The following is an 18,356-nucleotide window of genomic DNA, read 5'->3' on the forward strand; positions in this document are numbered from 1 at the left end:
GATTTTTGTTTTGGTTAAGTGAACTTTGTTACATGAAGTAGTAGCCACTACGACTATTAATTTGGTTTTTGTAGCATGTACAATTTCTTGTATACAATGTATTTGTCCATTTTATTAAAAGCTTACAACATTTTGTACAAATACACAGAGTACAATTGGAACTATACTCAACATTCCTTTTCTGACACAGGTGTGTCTCATGAACAGATTTTTTTTTCAAATTCAGTTAAATCTTTTAAATATTTTGAAGAGAGCTGAGGACAAGGGGATGTTAGAGTCATGTGAAAGAGTTAAGCATGATGGGAAACTACTGCCCAACAAATGTTTTAGGCCTGCTAGTCAGAAGCCTAACTCTGTTTACTGTCCAACAAATGTTTTAGGCCTGCTAGTCAGAAGCCTAACTCTGTTCACTGTCCAACAAATGTTTTAGGCCTGCTAGTCAGAAGCCTAACTCTGTTCACTGTCCAACAAATGTTTTAGGCCTGCTAGTCAGAAGTCTAACTGTTCCAGAATTGTTAGTTCCTCTTGACTATAATTTAATTTCCTTATTTTCTCTTAATTACTACAATGTTAATTATACCACTTGATTAAGACTCGTTACGTTATCGTGTCTCCTTTGTTTGCCATTTTGACATTCTGAACAACATGTGTATCATGTAATAAAATACACCAACCTCATTTCCTGTTTCTGTGGACAGTATCATGTATAACATATTGGTGTGTAGCAACTTTGAGTAACAAGTGTTTTGAAAAAGAAAGTATTTTCTTGAGTGTTCTGTTTTAATTCAGTAATTAAAAGATAACATTAAATATCTCTTCTATTTGTTAGATGCTGCAACAGACCAAGAACTTGTTTCAACCAACGACCAGAAGAGCATCATTCATATTTGTCATTATTAACTTTACTTTGGCTTTTAGGTAATTATTTGTTATGATTCTCAAGTCAATTTTTAGAGAAATATTATCTCAAACTGATATGTTAGGTAAACAGTTCTTGAGAATGTCTTGAATTCCAGTTGTATTTCAGTCCATATTTTTTAAGATGAAAATTGTGTTTTCAGATAAGTTTAAGGTCACCCTGTTTACCTCAAACTGTAGGACATTTCACTAAGATCTCCCTGTTTACTACAAATTGTAAGACATTTCACTAAGGTCACCCCATTTACTATGGACTGTGGAACGTTTGTCTGAGGTTTTTGCTTATTTGTGTAGATGCAGGAAATAACCAGTGTTATATATAGAGTTTTGTGAGGGAAATAAAATAAATGTTCTGTGTATGTCGGCAGGTTTTACAGTTACGTATTTCTAGCAAATCATTTTTTTATGAAAAAAATTTGAAAAATAAAATTATTATTTACAGTCATAAATAGTTTCAAATTCTACAACCAGGTGGTGTGAGAAAGGCACTTTTTAAGACTGTTGTAGTAAAACAACTACTCAGGTAGTACATTACATGATCTGTGGAATTGTAGACTTGTTAAAAATAGGATTCTGTTTGTGAGGAGATCAATCAGATATCTTTTCTTAGGAACAGTTCAGTGGATGTTTTTGTATATGACAGTTTTATTTTTTGTAATATTCAAATTTTTAAAATTATTATTACAGTCTTTATTCATGCAAGATAATTTCTGTCTGGTAATTATTCATTAATGTTCTTCAGTGGTTATTTGTAGTGTCTGATGTACCTGAAAACTTTTAAACAGATATTACTTGTTATTGGTTATAGTCTTTAATCTTATGATCATAACATTTGTTTCTCAGTTACTATGGCTTGTGGATGTGGTATCCTGAACTGTTCAGTCGGATGACGGCGTATGCTCGCACACATAATAATAGTGAAGTAAATGTGTGCAGCTTTCCCTCAGATTCTGTAAATACAAACGTCACTTCATTGGATTGCAGTAACCCTGTGGACATCACTGTTTTTTTTGACAGTTTTCTCATTTCGTTGTCTAGCCTGCCTTCAAATTTGATAACAATTATGTTTATGTACAAAGCTCGGAGAGTTTTTCTGTGTAAGTGTTTATAGGGTGGTTGAAATAATATAAGAGGCTTTATGCTAATTTTTATGACAAGTATAATTAACTGTAATCATAGTTTACCAGCGTAGAAGTGTTTACACGGTAATTGTTGTTGTGATAAATAACTTATATAAATGGGGTTTCTGTTCCTACTGTGTGTGTCCCAGCAGTATGAACAAGTTTTAGTATTGCCAATTTTAATGATGAATTAAACAAGTGTTAACTACATAATTGTTGTAATATTAACATGTTATGTTAAGTATGTTCACAGTGTAACGATGTTTGTGTTACATGCTTTATTGGTTTTGGCAGTATTGAAAAGTGCAGTCATGTTGTTAAATGTTTTAATTTGGTAATTGAGTTCTTACTTTTAACTCCACCTGTCAAAAGTGTCAACTGCAATAAATATTTAATAAAGTGTGTAAAAAAACAAATAAACAAAATTTTTATGTAAGAAAGTATGTAGTGTTAACCTTTACCTATTAAGGTATAGATAGACCATTGTGTTGCTATCAGTGTATTCATACCCTCATTCTTTCTAGCTCTAGGGATGGTGTTGACTGGACTTAGTGTGTTTCTCATCTGGATTGTCAAGAACAGAACTCACAGCCTCATCCTCTCTTCTGTCTTTGGTTGTCTTTCTATGTTTCCATATAACTCTCTGAATGTTGTGACAGCTGAGTCTTTCAGCACAGATCTCAGGTTGTTGTTTATATATTGTTTGATAAGCTGTTTATCTTATTAATTTATAACAGTTGAGTCATTCAGGATAAATCTGTGGTTGGCATTATTTATATATTGTAGATTGTAAATTTCTGGTGGGGATGAAAGTGTAATGATGTTTTACATAGTGTTATTTGTCATCAACTGTTGTTATTTTAATTTACATTGGTCAAAGTGTAATGATGTTATACATAGTGTTATTTGTCATCAACTGTTGTTATTTTAATTTACATTGGTCAAAGTGTAATGATGTTTTACATAGTGTTATTTGTCATCAACTGTTGTTATTTTAATTTACATTGGTCAAAGTGTAATGATGTTTTACATAGTGTTATTTGTCATCAACTGTTGTTATTTTAATTTACATTGGTCAAAGTGTAATGATGTTTTACATAGTGTTATTTGTCATCAACTGTTGTTATTTTAATTTACATTGGTCAAAGTGTAATGATGTTTTACATAGTGTTATTTGTCATCAACTGTTGTTATTTTAATTTACATTGGTCAAAGTGTAATGATGTTTTACATAGTGTTATTTGTCATCAACTGTTGTTATTTTAATTTACATTTAACAAAGTTCACGACAGACCTATACAGTTTCAGTTATCCTGAAAACATTAGAGATACCCATTGTGTAGGTTCCAGATGTTTTTTAAGTACAAACTGTAGAGTGAGAAAAGTGTTTTTATCCTTTTACGTGAGCATTACTTTATTCTCTGACATTTCAGAGTCTTACTAGTGTTGTCAACTCAGCTGACATATCTTGAGTACATGTTTATAGTTCATGTTTTCTTGTGTGTACAACAAAATTGTACATTTTACTATATCTTTAGTACATGTTTATAGTTTATGATTTCTTGTGTGTACAACAAAATTGTACATTTTACTAGAGGCATGCTATGTCTCATTTCATGTAGACATACATTGTGAATTTGGAGTTATAGTGAAAATTCTTTTAACAATAGAGGGGGGGCAGTCTGATGGACTACTGAATCACATTCGTGGTAGTAATTTAGGTTTAGAAATCTTTAAACCCTCAAAACACAACTCAAGGTGGTCAGAAACTTTTGATTCTCTTCTGTATGCATGGCAACTAATGGACTGACCCCATACACATTAACTTAAAGACAGATTCAAGTTGATATTATTGTAACCAAAATTAGGATTACCAGTTTGGATTGTTTGTTTTTTTTACTTCATCAAAAAACAATTCTTGATAAAACTTGGATAAAAACAAAATTCTCAACCTGACTGTTAAGATGTTAGTCCAGTGATTTACTTGGAAAGGAAGAGGATAAGCTGCTCATGTGTTGAACCTCAACCAATGCACCATAAGTATGGGAATTAAAACTCTAATCAATATTAAGTAGAGTTATGTGTTGAGCCTCAACCAATGCACCATAAGTATGGGAATTAAAACTCTAATCAATATTAAGTAGAGTTATGTGTTGAGCCTCAACCCATGCACCATAAGTATGGGAATTAAAACTCTAATCAATATTAAGTAGAGTTATGTGTTGAGCCTCAACCAATGCACTATAAGTATGGGAATTAAAACTCTAATCAATATTAAGTAGAGTTATGTGTTGAGCCTCAACCAATGCACCATAAGTATGGGAATTAAAACTCTAATCAATATTAAGTAGAGTTATGTGTTGAGCCTCAACCAATGCACCATAAGTATGGGAATTAAAACTCTAATCAATATTAAGTAGAGTTATGTGTTGAGCCTCAACCAATGCACCATAAGTATGGGAATTAAAACTCTAATCAATATTAAGTAGAGTCATGTGTTGAGCCTCAACCAATGCACTATAAGTATGGGAAACTATTGATGCAAAAGATGGCTCGTATGGGAATTAAAACTCTAATCAATATTAAGTAGAGAACAACTAATATTTTAATAACCATGTGAGTCATCTTCAGAACTTGTTTTTACTTCAAGTGGGTTTCTTGTCATCATGATGCAAAACATACTATTTTATGTTCTGAAATTTTAAAAAGGAAGTTGGGAAGCGTAAATATTGATACATCTCTTGGATTAGACAACTTTTATCATAAAGTTTTAAAATAACTTAAATGTTTAACTCATGAACCACCAGCTAATATTGTGCATAGGTCACTGAGAAATGGAACATTGGAAATTAATACAGTGGGGTCATTCCATGTCAAGTTATTCAGAGTTTGGAAAATTTTCCAGGTGACCCCCTCAGAATGCCTTGAAAAAATTCACATGTGCTCATCAACCCATATAATGAAAAATTCCCAAAGATTAGATCAATATCTTTAATAGTTTCTGATTTACAGCCTTGTGAAAGTTAAGTAATGTTTTTTTTTTATTTTTGGCAAATTCGTTTTTGGGCAACTTTGGCTGCTTAAAGCTACAAGAGTAATTGTGATAGAATGCTGAAATTTGTTACACTGACTGAATTAATCTCACAGAATTCAAAAATGGTCTCAAACCAAGTTTCTCTCTCTCAGGATTTTCATAGTGAGGCTGTAAAATCACCTGGAAACCCAAAATCGTGAAAAACATTGGTTTATAATAAGCCATAGCTCTAAGACTTAATATGATACAAAGCTGAATTTTGTTTTCAAATTTCCTATAACATATCAGTTGATAAATCAGCAATTGTTGTAATTAAAAGTCTGTTAGATCTCCTGTAAACAAATTTAGTTGCATGCAACTTTGTATGATTTAGCTAAAAATAGCCCTACTTCAGGCCACAGTTTGACCATGTCACCAGTTATTCAGCCTTTTCAGATTTTTTGCCATATATTCTTACATCTCTAAATATGATCTACAAATGAAATCAGGATGGTGTTCAACCTACTTTTTGATTTATAAATTTTTAAAATATTCTCTGACCATACATTGTTTATTTGACACAAAACAATTCAGGTGTGTTACTGTGTACAAATATATCCATACAATTTTAAAATAATTTATGAATCCAACTGAAATATTCTAATCAGCCTTTACCATATATTCTTACATCTCTGAACATGATTTTCAAAAACATCAAGGTTGTGAAAAATAATAAATAATCAAATGTTAAGTGTCTCTGATATGTACCATTGGGGAAAGGATCACATTCAGGGGATTCAGTTCTCTCTTGTTAATCAGGAATCAGTCCTGCAGAATTGTGTAAAGTTTGATCTACTTGAGCACTATGAAAAAACACAAAACTGTGGCAGGTATTAAGTCACATCATAGCTTTATTCTACCAACACATTCTATATGAGAAGGTGATGATGTGTACACAGTTGTAACTGTTGGTAGTAGCAGTGAAAGTGATGCTACAGCAGGTCAAATAGAGTCTAATGATAGCAATGACAATTATCAGCCAGGGAACTATGTGGCATGCATATACGATCATGAATGGTATGTGGAAAACATAAAAGACAGATCAGATGAACATTCCGATGTGTTGGTGTCATTTATGAAGAAATCAAGAAATGAACTGTTCTCATGACCTGCAAGGTCACGTAAAGATGAAAGCTGGATTCCTTACCAACATATTCTTTGTCTGATAAGTGCACTTACCATGCAAGGCAGTAGTGCTCACCACTGTGTTCTAAGTCAAAGTGAACTCAACATAATCAAACTCAAATTCCAGAAATTTATTCAAGCTGTCTGAACAATGCAATGTTTATTTGATGTTGTTAAGGCTAATTTATCACCAAAGCAGTTTTTGAAACATTTCATTCACAATTATTGCAGTTTGGTGTGACTATAATCTTTCTCAGTTATCCCCTGTTGTAACACTGTGCTTATTTTGTCTGATTTAACTTTGTATTTATTATACTATGAATCTTAAACTCAGCCATATCTGCATAACTGTAATGCACACACAATATATTTGCATTGCCATGTGATCTAACTAGTTATGCCAATAAACTTGTTCAGAAATGAATTAATTCTTTCTTGTTTCATACAACTTCATTATTTAACATTGTGAAAGGCTGGTTACAATATTTTGGTGGGATTCATAAAATACTGACAGGTATTTTTCAAAATTGTATGGATATATTTGCACACAGTAACACACCTGAACTGAATTTGTTTTTAAATAAAAAACGTATGATCAGAGGATACTTGATAAAATTATAACTCAAAAAGTAGGTTGAACACCATCCTGATATTTTTTGTAGATCATATTCAGAGATGTAGGAATATATGGTAAAAATCTGAAAAGGCTGAATAACTGGTGACATGGTCAAACTGTGGCCTGAAGTAGGGCTATTTTTAGCTAAATCATAAAGTTGCATGCAGCTACATATTTTTACAGAAGATCTAACAGACTTTTAATTACAACAATTACTGATTTATCAACTGATATGTTATAGGAAATTAGAAAACAAAATTCAGCTTTGTATCATATTAAGTCTTAGAGCTATGGCTTATTACATAAACCAATGTTTTTCACGATTTTGGGTTTCCAGGTGATTTTACAGCCTTACTATGCAAATCCTAAGAGAGATAAAGTTGGTTTGAGATACTTTTTGAATTATGTGAGATTAATTCAGTCAGTGTAGCAAATTTCAGCCTTCTACCACCATTACTCTTGTAGCTTTAAGCAGCCAAAGTTGCCCAAAAATGAATTCGCCAAAAATGAAAAAAAATTACTTAACTTTCACAGGGGTGTAAATCAGAAACTATTAGAGATATTGATCTAATCTTTAACAATTTGTCATTATATGGGTAGATGAGCACATTTTAATTTTTCAAGGCATTCTGTGGGGTCACCTGCAGCCCCCTGGATGATTTGACATGGAATGACCCAGTGGCTACTTTTCTCTTTGGATAGAGTTGCTACAAGACACTTCTTCCTTGTGTTTTGTTTATGTTAATGTAGTTTTTATGTTTTTCTCTGTATAGGGCTACTGCCATGGGCTTCTTTCTTGTGTTTGGTAGAATTGGAGCTGTTCTTGGAAATGTAGTATTTGGAGAACTAGTTGACTATCACTGTGCTATTCCAGTGTTATTGGTTGCAACTTTCCTTGCGAGCAGTGGCATGTTGTCCTTGTTAATACCAAGAACTGATCAAAGAACTCTTGTATAGTATATTGGTTTTATAATTTTAATCCATGCAATTATATTGCTTTTTAATAATTTTATTATAATATTCTACTTTTGATGCATAATATAAAAAATATTATAACAAGTTATTAATGTGGTTGATTTGTTTTGTAACTTCATTTAGTTCCATTGACTTACATATCTTTACATCTACTGTTGTCACTTACATATTTTACATGTCTACATACTTATGTTACTTACATATCTTTACATTTACTGTTGTCACTAACATATTTTACATGTCTACGTACTTATGTTACTTACATATCTTTACATTTACTGTTGTCACTTGCGTGTCTACGTACTTAAGTTACTTACATATCTTTACATTTACTGTTGTCACTTGCGTGTCTACGTACTTAAGTTACTTACATATCTTCACATCTACTGTTGTCACTTGCGTGTCTACGTACTTACGTTACTTACATATCTTCACATCTACTGTTGTCACTTGCGTGTCTACGTACTTATGTTACTTACATATCTTCACATCTACTGTTGTCACTTGCGTGTCTACGTACTTACGTTACTTACATATCTTCACATCTACTGTTGTCACTGGCGTGTCTACGTACTTACGTTACTTACATATCTTCACATCTACTGTTGTCACTCGCGTGTCTACGTACTTATGTTACTTACATACTTTTACACCTTCTCTTGCCACTTGCATATTTTTACATCTGCTTCTGTTGGTTACAGTTACGTTCTGTAGGATGTATTATTTGTGTATCCATGGAAGTACATTGGTAAGGTACAATGATACAGGGAGAGATGGTTTATATATGCCATAGATTTTTCTACACATCAGATAAAATGGGCTCATATTTAATTCAAACTGTTACATGTAACATTTATTTTTTGTTTCAGAAAGATATTGTGGTCCACAACACAGGATTAATTTAGATATCAGTGTGTTACTTATGATGTCAGTTGAATATAATAATTAAAATGTGATGTCTGTAATAAAACTAATCATTACTTACATACCTAGGTAATATATGTAGTAAATTGAGATCTGTAATGTAACTATTCATTACTTACATACCTAGGTAATATATGGAGTAAATTGAGATCTGTAATGTAACTATTCATTACTTACATACCTAGGTAATATATGTAGTAAATTGAGATCTGTAATGTAACTATTCATTACTTACATACCTATGTAATATATGGAGCAAATTGAGATCTGTAATAAAATTAATCATTACTTACATACCTAGGTAATATATGGAGTAAATTGAGATCTGTAATGTAACTATTCATTACTTACATACCTAGGTAATATATGTAGTAAATTGAGATCTGTAATGTAACTATTCATTACTTACATACCTAGGTAATATATGTAGTAAATTGAGATCTGTAATGTAACTATTCATTACTTACATACCTAGGTAATATATGTAGTAAATTGAGATCTGTAATGTAACTATTCATTACTTACATACCTGGGTAATATATATAGTAAATTGAGATCTGTAATGTAACTATTCATTACTTACATACCTGGGTAATATATATAGTAAATTGAGATCTGTAATGTAACTATTCATTACTTACATACCTAGGTAATATATGTAGTAAATTGAGATCTGTAATGTAACTATTCATTACTTACATACCTAGTAATATATGTAGTAAATTGATGTTTGTAATATAACTATTCATTACTTACATACCTAGGTAATATATGTAGTAAATTGAGATCTGTAATGTAACTATTCATTACTTACATACCTAGTAATATATGTAGTAAATTGATGTTTGTAATATAACTATTCATTACTTACATACCTAGGTAATATATGTAGTAAATTGAGATCTGTAATGTAACTATTCATTACTTACATACCTAGGTAATATATGTAGTAAATTGAGATCTGTAATGTAACTATTCATTACTTACATACCTAGGTAATATATGTAGTAAATTGAGATCTGTAATGTAACTATTCATTACTTACATACCTAGGTAATATATGTAGTAAATTGAGATCTGTAATGTAACTATTCATTACTTACATACCTAGGTAATATATGTAGTAAATTGAGATCTGTAATGTAACTATTCATTACTTGCATACCTAGGTAATATATGTAGTAAATTGAGATCTGTAATGTAACTATTCATTACTTACATACCTAGGTAATATATGTAGTAAATTGAGATCTGTAATGTAACTATTCATTACTTACATACCTAGGTAATATATGTAGTAAATTAAGATCTGTAATGTAACTATTCATTACTTACATACCTAGTAATATATGTAGTAAATTGATGTTTGTAATATAACTATTCATTACTTACATACCTAGGTAATATATGTAGTAAATTGAGATCTGTAATGTAACTATTCATTACTTACATACCTAGGTAATATATGTAGTAAATTGAGATCTGTAATGTAACTATTCATTACTTACATACCTAGTAATATATGTAGTAAATTGATGTTTGTAATATAACTATTCATTACTTACATACCTAGGTAATATATGTAGTAAATTGAGATCTGTAATGTAACTATTCATTACTTATATACCTAGTAATATATGTAGTAAATTGATGTTTGTAATATAACTATTCATTACTTACATACCTAGGTAATATATGTAGTAAATTGAGATCTGTAATGTAACTATTCATTACTTACATACCTAGGTAATATATGTAGTAAATTGAGATCTGTAATGTAACTATTCATTACTTACATACCTAGTAATATATGTAGTAAATTGATGTTTGTAATATAACTATTCATTACTTACATACCTAGGTAATATATGTAGTAAATTGAGATCTGTAATGTAACTATTCATTACTTACATACCTAGTAATATATGTAGTAAATTGATGTTTGTAATATAACTATTCATTACTTACATACCTAGGTAATATATGTAGTAAATTGAGATCTGTAATGTAACTATTCATTACTTATATACCTAGGTAATATATGTAGTAAATTGAGATCTGTAATGTAACTATTCATTACTTACATACCTAGGTAATATATGTAGTAAATTGAGATCTGTAATGTAACTATTCATTACTTACATACCTAGGTAATATATGGAGTAAATTGAGATCTGTAATGTAACTATTCATTACTTACATACCTAGGTAATATATGGAGTAAATTGAGATCTGTACTGTAACTATTCATTACTTACATACCTAGGTAATATATGTAGTAAATTGAGATCTGTAATGTAACTATTCATTACTTACACACCTAGGTAATATATGTAGTAAATTGAGATCTGTAATGTAACTATTCATTACTTACACACCTAGGTAATATATGTAGTAAATTGAGATCTGTAATGTAACTATTCATTACTTACATACCTAGGTAATATATGTAGTAAATTGAGATCTGTAATGTAACTATTCATTACTTACATACCTAGGTAATATATGTAGTAAATTGAGATCTGTAATGTAACTATTCATTACTTACATACCTAGGTAATATATGGAGTAAATTGAGATCTGTAATGTAACTATTCATTACTTACATACCTAGGTAATATATGGAGTAAATTGAGATCTGTAATGTAACTATTCATTACTTACATACCTAGGTAATATATGGAGTAAATTGAGATCTGTACTGTAACTATTCATTACTTACATACCTAGGTAATATATGTAGTAAATTGAGATCTGTAATGTAACTATTCATTACTTACACACCTAGGTAATATATGTAGTAAATTGAGATCTGTAATGTAACTATTCATTACTTACACACCTAGGTAATATATGTAGTAAATTGAGATCTGTAATGTAACTATTCATTACTTACATACCTAGGTAATATATGTAGTAAATTGAGATCTGTAATGTAACTATTCATTACTTACATACCTAGGTAATATATGTAGTAAATTGAGATCTGTAATGTAACTATTCATTACTTACATACCTGGGTAATATATATAGTAAATTGAGATCTGTAATGTAACTTTTCATTACTTACATACCTAGGTAATATATGTAGTAAATTGAGATCTGTAATGTAACTATTCATTACTTACATACCTAGGTAATATATGTAGTAAATTGAGATCTGTAATGTAACTATTCATTACTTACATACCTAGGTAATATATGTAGTAAATTGAGATCTGTAATGTAACTATTCATTTCTTACATACCTTGTAATATATGTAGTAAATTGATGTTTGTAATATAACTATTCATTACTTACATATCTAGGTAATATATGTAGTAAATTGAGATCTGTAATGTAACTATTCATTACTTACATACCTAGTAATATATGTAGTAAATTGATGTTTGTAATATAACTATTCATTACTTACATACCTAGGTAATATATGTAGTAAATTGAGATCTGTAATGTAACTATTCATTACTTACATACCTAGGTAATATATGTAGTAAATTGATGTTTGTAATATAACTATTCATTACTTACATACCTAGGTAATATGTAGTAAATTGAGATCTGTAATGTAACTAATCATTACTTACATACCCAGGTAATATATGGAGTAAATTGAGATCTGTAATGTAACTATTCATTACTTACATACCTAGGTAATATGTAGTAAATTGAGATCTGTAATGTAACTATTCATTACTACACACCTAGGTAATATATGGAGTAAATTGAGATCTGTAATGTAACTATTCATTACTTACATACCTAGGTAATATATGTAGTAAATTGATGTTTGTAATATAACTATTCATTACTTACATACCTAGGTAATATATGTAGTAAATTGAGATCTGTAATGTAACTATTCATTACTTACATACCTAGGTAATATATGTAGTAAATTGAGATCTGTAATGTAACTATTCATTACTTACATACCTAGGTAATATATGTAGTAAATTGAGATCTGTAATGTAACTATTCATTACTTACATACCTAGGTAATATATGTAGTAAATTGAGATCTGTAATGTAACTATTCATTACTTACATACCTAGGTAATATATGGAGTAAATTATATTTACTGCTTTTACCTTTTATCGATATCTCTGGAATAATTTATTGACATGTAATTGTACAGATTTTGTTATTTATAATGTTCTAAACAGATAAAAACATGAGTTATTAGAGGATTGAATGTTTTTAAAACTAAGTTTGTCATAATGTGTTAACTTCTGTTATATCATCGAACATCGTGAACAACAGCAGTAGGTATATGGCCCACGTGTTGCCTTCAGGTTACATGATAGAAGAAAGGTAACATGAATGTAGTATATGGATCACATTGTGGTTTGCAAACAGAACATTTGGGAACCACTGACACAAAATATAAACAAGTCACATTTAATGGGTTGCAATAAGAATAACCCTTAAGATAAACCCAAAATCCTTTTCTTTAACTAAAACCAATGAAGAATTACCATAACATATTAGCCACCGTTTAAAGACGAGATGCAGTGTTTACACAACAGTGTTGGTTACATAGTTCTGAAACAAGAGTTTCAGATGTTGTTAATGGGTATCTTCCAAAAACTACAGAAACAATTAAGGTAGTTTAAAGTGAACATGTAACCATGAAAGTTAAACAGAAACATTGAAGGTAGCTTCAAGTGAACATGTAACCATGAAGATTAAACAGAAACAATGAAGGTAGTTTAAAGTGAACATGTAACCATGAAAATTAAACAGAAACAATGAAGGTAGCTTAAAGTGAACATGTAACCATGAAGATTAAACAGAAACAATGAAGGTAGCTTAAAGTGAACATGTAACCATGAAGATTAAACAGAAACAATGAAGGTAGCTTAAAGTGAACATGTAACCATGAAGATTAAACAGAAACAATGAAGGTAGCTTAAAGTGAACATGTAACCATGAAGATTAAACAGAAACAATGAAGGTAGCTTAAAGTGAACACGTAACCATGAAGATTAAACAGAAACAATGAAGGTAGTTTAAAGTGAACACGTAACCATGAAAATTAAACAGAAACAATGAAGGTAGTTTAAAGTGAACACGTAACCATGAAAATTAAACAGAAACAATGAAGGTAGCTTAAAGTGAACACGTAACCATGAAAATTAAACAGAAACAATGAAGGTAGCTTAAAGTGAACATGTAACCATGAAGATTAAACAGAAACAATGAAGGTAGCTTAAAGTGAACATGTAACCATGAAAATTAAACAGAAACAATGAAGGTAGCTTAAAGTGAACATGCAACCATGAAAATTAAACAGGAACATTGAAGGTAGCTTAAAGTGAACATGTAACCATGAAGATTAAACATAAACAATGAAGGTAGTTTAAAGTGAACATGTAACCATGAAAATTAAACAGAAACAATGAAGGTAGCTTAAAGTGAACATGTAACCATGAAAATTAAACAGAAACAATGAAGGTAGTTTAAAGTGAACATGTAACCATGAAGATTAAACAGAAACAATGAAGGTAGCTTAAAGTGAACATGTAACCATGAAGATTAAACAGAAACAATGAAGGTAGCTTAAAGTGAACATGTAACCATGAAGATTAAACAGAAAGATTAAACAATGAAGGTAGTTTAAAGTGAACATGTAACCATGAAAATTAAACAGAAACAATGAAGGTAGTTTAAAGTGAACATGTAACCATGAAGATTAAACAGAAACAATGAAGGTAGTTTAAAGTGAACATGTAACCATGAAAATTAAACAGAAACAATGAAGGTAGTTTAAAGTGAACATGTAACCATGAAGATTAAACAGAAACAATGAAGGTAGCTTAAAGTGAACATGTAACCATGAAGATTAAACAGAAACAATGAAGGTAGCTTAAAGTGAAATGAATGGATTAAACAGAAAAGTGAACTTAAAGTGAACATGTAACCATGAAGATTAAACAGAAACAATGAAGGTAGCTTAAAGTGAACACAGTAACCATGAAGATTAAACAGAAACAATGAAGGTAGTTTAAAGTGAACATGTAAACCATGAAAATTAAACAGAAACAATGAAGGTAGTTTAAAGTGAACATGTAACCATGAAAATTAAACAGAAACAATGAAGGTAGCTTAAAGTGAACATGTAACCATGAAAATTAAACAGAAACAATGAAGGTAGCTTAAAGTGAACATGTAACCATGAAAATTAAACAGAAACAATGAAGGTAGCTTAAAGTGAACATGTAACCATGAAAATTAAACAGAAACAATGAAGGTAGTTTAAAGTGAACATGTAACCATGAAAATTAAACAGAAACAATGAAGGTAGCTTAAAGTGAACATGTAACCATGAAGATTAAACATAAACAATGAAGGTAGTTTAAAGTGAACATGTAACCATGAAAATTAAACAGAAACAATGAAGGTAGCTTAAAGTGAACATGTAACCATGAAAATTAAACAGAAACAATGAAGGTAGTTTAAAGTGAACATGCAACCATGAAGATTAAACAGAAACATTGAAGGTAGCTTAAAGTGAACATGTAACCATGAAGATTAAACAGAAACAATGAAGGTAGCTTAAAGTGAACATGTAACCATGAAGATTAAACAGAAAGATTAAACAATGAAGGTAGTTTAAAGTGAACATGTAACCATGAAAATTAAACAGAAACAATGAAGGTAGCTTAAAGTGAACATGTAACCATGAAGATTAAACATAAACAATGAAGGTAGTTTAAATGAACATGTTACCATGAAAATTAAACAGAAACAATGAAGGTAGCTTAAAGTGAACATGTAACCATGAAAATTAGACAGAAACAATGAAGGTAGTTTAAAGTGAACATGCAACCATGAAAATTAAACAGAAACATTGAAGGTAGCTTAAAGTGAACATGTAACCATGAAAATTAAACAGAAACAATGAAGGTAGTTTAAAGTGAACATGTAACCATGAAAATTAAACAGAAACAATGAAGGTAGCTTAAAGTGAACATGTAACCATGAAAATTAAACAGAAACAATGAAGGTAGTTTAAAGTGAACATGTAACCATGAAAATTAACAGAAACAATGAAGGTAGTTTAAAGTGAACATGCAACCATGAAAATTAAACAGAAACATTGAAGGTAGCTGAAAGTGAACATGTAACCATGAAGATTAAACATAAACATTGAAGGTAGCTTAAAGTGAACATGTAACCATGAAGATTAAACATAAACAATGAAGGTAGCTTAAAGTGAACATGTAACCATGAAGATTAAACAGAAACAATGAAGGTAGTTTAAAGTGAACATGTTACCATGAAAATTAAACAGAAAAAATGAAGGTAGCTTAAAGTGAACATGTAACCATGAAAATTAAACAGAAACAATGAAGGTAGTTTAAAGTGAACATGTTACCATGAAAATTAAACAGAAAAAATGAAGGTAGCTTAAAGTGAACATGTAACCATGAAAATTAAACAGAAACAATGAAGGTAGTTTAAAGTGAACATGCAACCATGAAAATTAAACAGAAACATTGAAGGTAGCTTAAAGTGAACATGTAACCATGAAGATTAAACAGAAACAATGAAGGTAGTTTAAAGTGAACATGTAACCCTGAAGATTAAACAGAAACAATGAAGGTAGCTTAAAGTGAACATGTAACCATGAAAATTAAACAGAAACAATGAAGGTAGCTTAAAGTGAACATGTAACCATGAAAATTAAACAGAAACAATGAAGGTAGCTTAAAGTGAACATGTAACCATGAAGATTAAACAGAAACAATGAAGGTAGCTTAAAGTGAACATGTAACCATGAAGATTAAACAGAAACAATGAAGGTAGTTTAAAGTGAACATGTAACCATGAAGATTAAACAGAAACAATGAAGGTAGTTTAAAGTGAACATGTAACCATGAAAATTAATCAAATACATTTAAGGTTTTATAACATAGTTCTGACATTATTCTAGAAATCCATGTTTTGACTTTTCTAAATATGTAAGCTTTTAGACATGGACTTAAAATGGGGAGTTGTAGCTGGAGAATGTGGTGTCAGAACTCTGTCTTACACCTTCAGCTTGTTTGTTTGCTATTTCTGTAATGTTGTAAAGACCACTGTCTGTTCCCCTCTTTAAATTATCAACTTTTATTTATCTGTTTCTTTCTATAATAACATCACTGTTTTGTATGAAACAGTTTAGTTTAACGTAATACACAGCTGATGTATGATGCTCTGTCTAGAGATATTGACAACTCGTGTATTGGCTTTGTACAGATTGGATGGCTATTACTTCTATATCATTGTCACAATGTTATCATTGATAGTGTACGGTCACTGTGATACGTGTTGATCAATATACCACATGTTATATAAAACATATAGAGCTACTGTGTTTATACTGCGTTCTATACGGTAAACACTGGGATTGGAAGTACTACTCCAGTATAGTTCAGTATATATATATATATGAACTGTATTTTGTACATCCATGTACAGGAAATAAATGTTTGTTACTACTGCTGTCCATTTCATTGAATTCTAAAGACCATTAAACCTCAGTGTCGTAATTTTAATACATCCATTAGTTACCTTCCCATTTTAGATGTAAGAGTAAAACATAAACAAACACATGCATTACAAGTATATACAGGAAGTTTTATTCCATCACACACAAACCTACCCACCACCTGTCCCACTTTACAGTAAAACATAAACACACACAAACCTACCCACCACCTGTCCCACTTTACAGTAAAACATAAAAACACACAAGCCTACCAACCACCTGTCCCACTTTACAGTAAAACATAAACACACACAAACCTACCCACCACCTGTCCCACTTTACAGTAAAACATAAAAACACACAAGCCTACCCACCACCTGTCCCACTTTACAGTAAAACATAAAAAACACACAAGCCTACCCACCACCTGTCCCACTTTACAGTAAAACATAAACACACACAAACCTACCCACCACCTGTCCCTCTTTACAGTAAAACATAAACACACAAACCTACCAACCACCTGTCCCACTTTACAGTAAAACATAAACACACAAACCTACCCACCACCTGTCCCACTTTACAGTAAAGCATAAACACACACAAACCTACCCACCACCTGTCCCACTTTACAGTAAAACATAAACACACACAAACCTACCCACCACCTGTCCCACTTTACAGTAAAACATAAACACACACACACACCTACCCACCACCTGTCCCACTTTACAGTAAAACATAAACACACACACACACCTACCCACCACCTGTCCCACTTCACACCATCAAATGAAACCTACTTACTGAATAAGCGTGTTTCAACTCCAGTGTCATAGATAAGAATTTTATCAAACTTAAAATAGTGAAAAATACATTAACCATTCATCACAATATTCTCATATGTACCAGAAATTACTGACCAAATTATTAAACTTTTTAGTAATTTGAGCATTGATCTAGAAGCTATATTTAAACCTTCACATAAAATTCATACTTATCACCTTTCCTGAAAGAATCCCTGTTGAAAGAACAATACCAGTTACCCATGTGAATGTGGAAGTAAACACATAAAACAAACGCAGTGTCTTTTAGAAACAAGAACGAAATACATCAAGGTCACATA

At 30.7% G+C, this 18,356-nt stretch overlaps 1 protein-coding gene across 17 annotated transcripts in view; it reads left to right on the plus strand.

The window, feature by feature from the left end:
* Nucleotides 1-7,916, plus strand: part of LOC143224714 (synaptic vesicle glycoprotein 2C-like) — a 43,573-nt gene extending 35,657 nt beyond the window's left edge. For all 17 annotated transcript variants that reach the window (XM_076452929.1, XM_076452930.1, XM_076452934.1 and 14 more), the window contains 4 exons: nucleotides 830-918; nucleotides 1,762-2,015; nucleotides 2,564-2,723; nucleotides 7,627-7,916. In XM_076452929.1, coding sequence (XP_076309044.1) covers nucleotides 830-918; nucleotides 1,762-2,015; nucleotides 2,564-2,723; nucleotides 7,627-7,810 — 687 coding nt within the window. In that variant the 3' untranslated portion in view covers nucleotides 7,811-7,916. The remainder of the gene's footprint in view (nucleotides 1-829; nucleotides 919-1,761; nucleotides 2,016-2,563; nucleotides 2,724-7,626) is intronic.
* Nucleotides 7,917-18,356: the final 10,440 nt, after the last annotated feature.

This window comes from Tachypleus tridentatus, chromosome 9, assembly GCF_004210375.1.
Source record: "Tachypleus tridentatus isolate NWPU-2018 chromosome 9, ASM421037v1, whole genome shotgun sequence".
Taxonomy (NCBI): domain Eukaryota; kingdom Metazoa; phylum Arthropoda; class Merostomata; order Xiphosura; family Limulidae; genus Tachypleus; species Tachypleus tridentatus.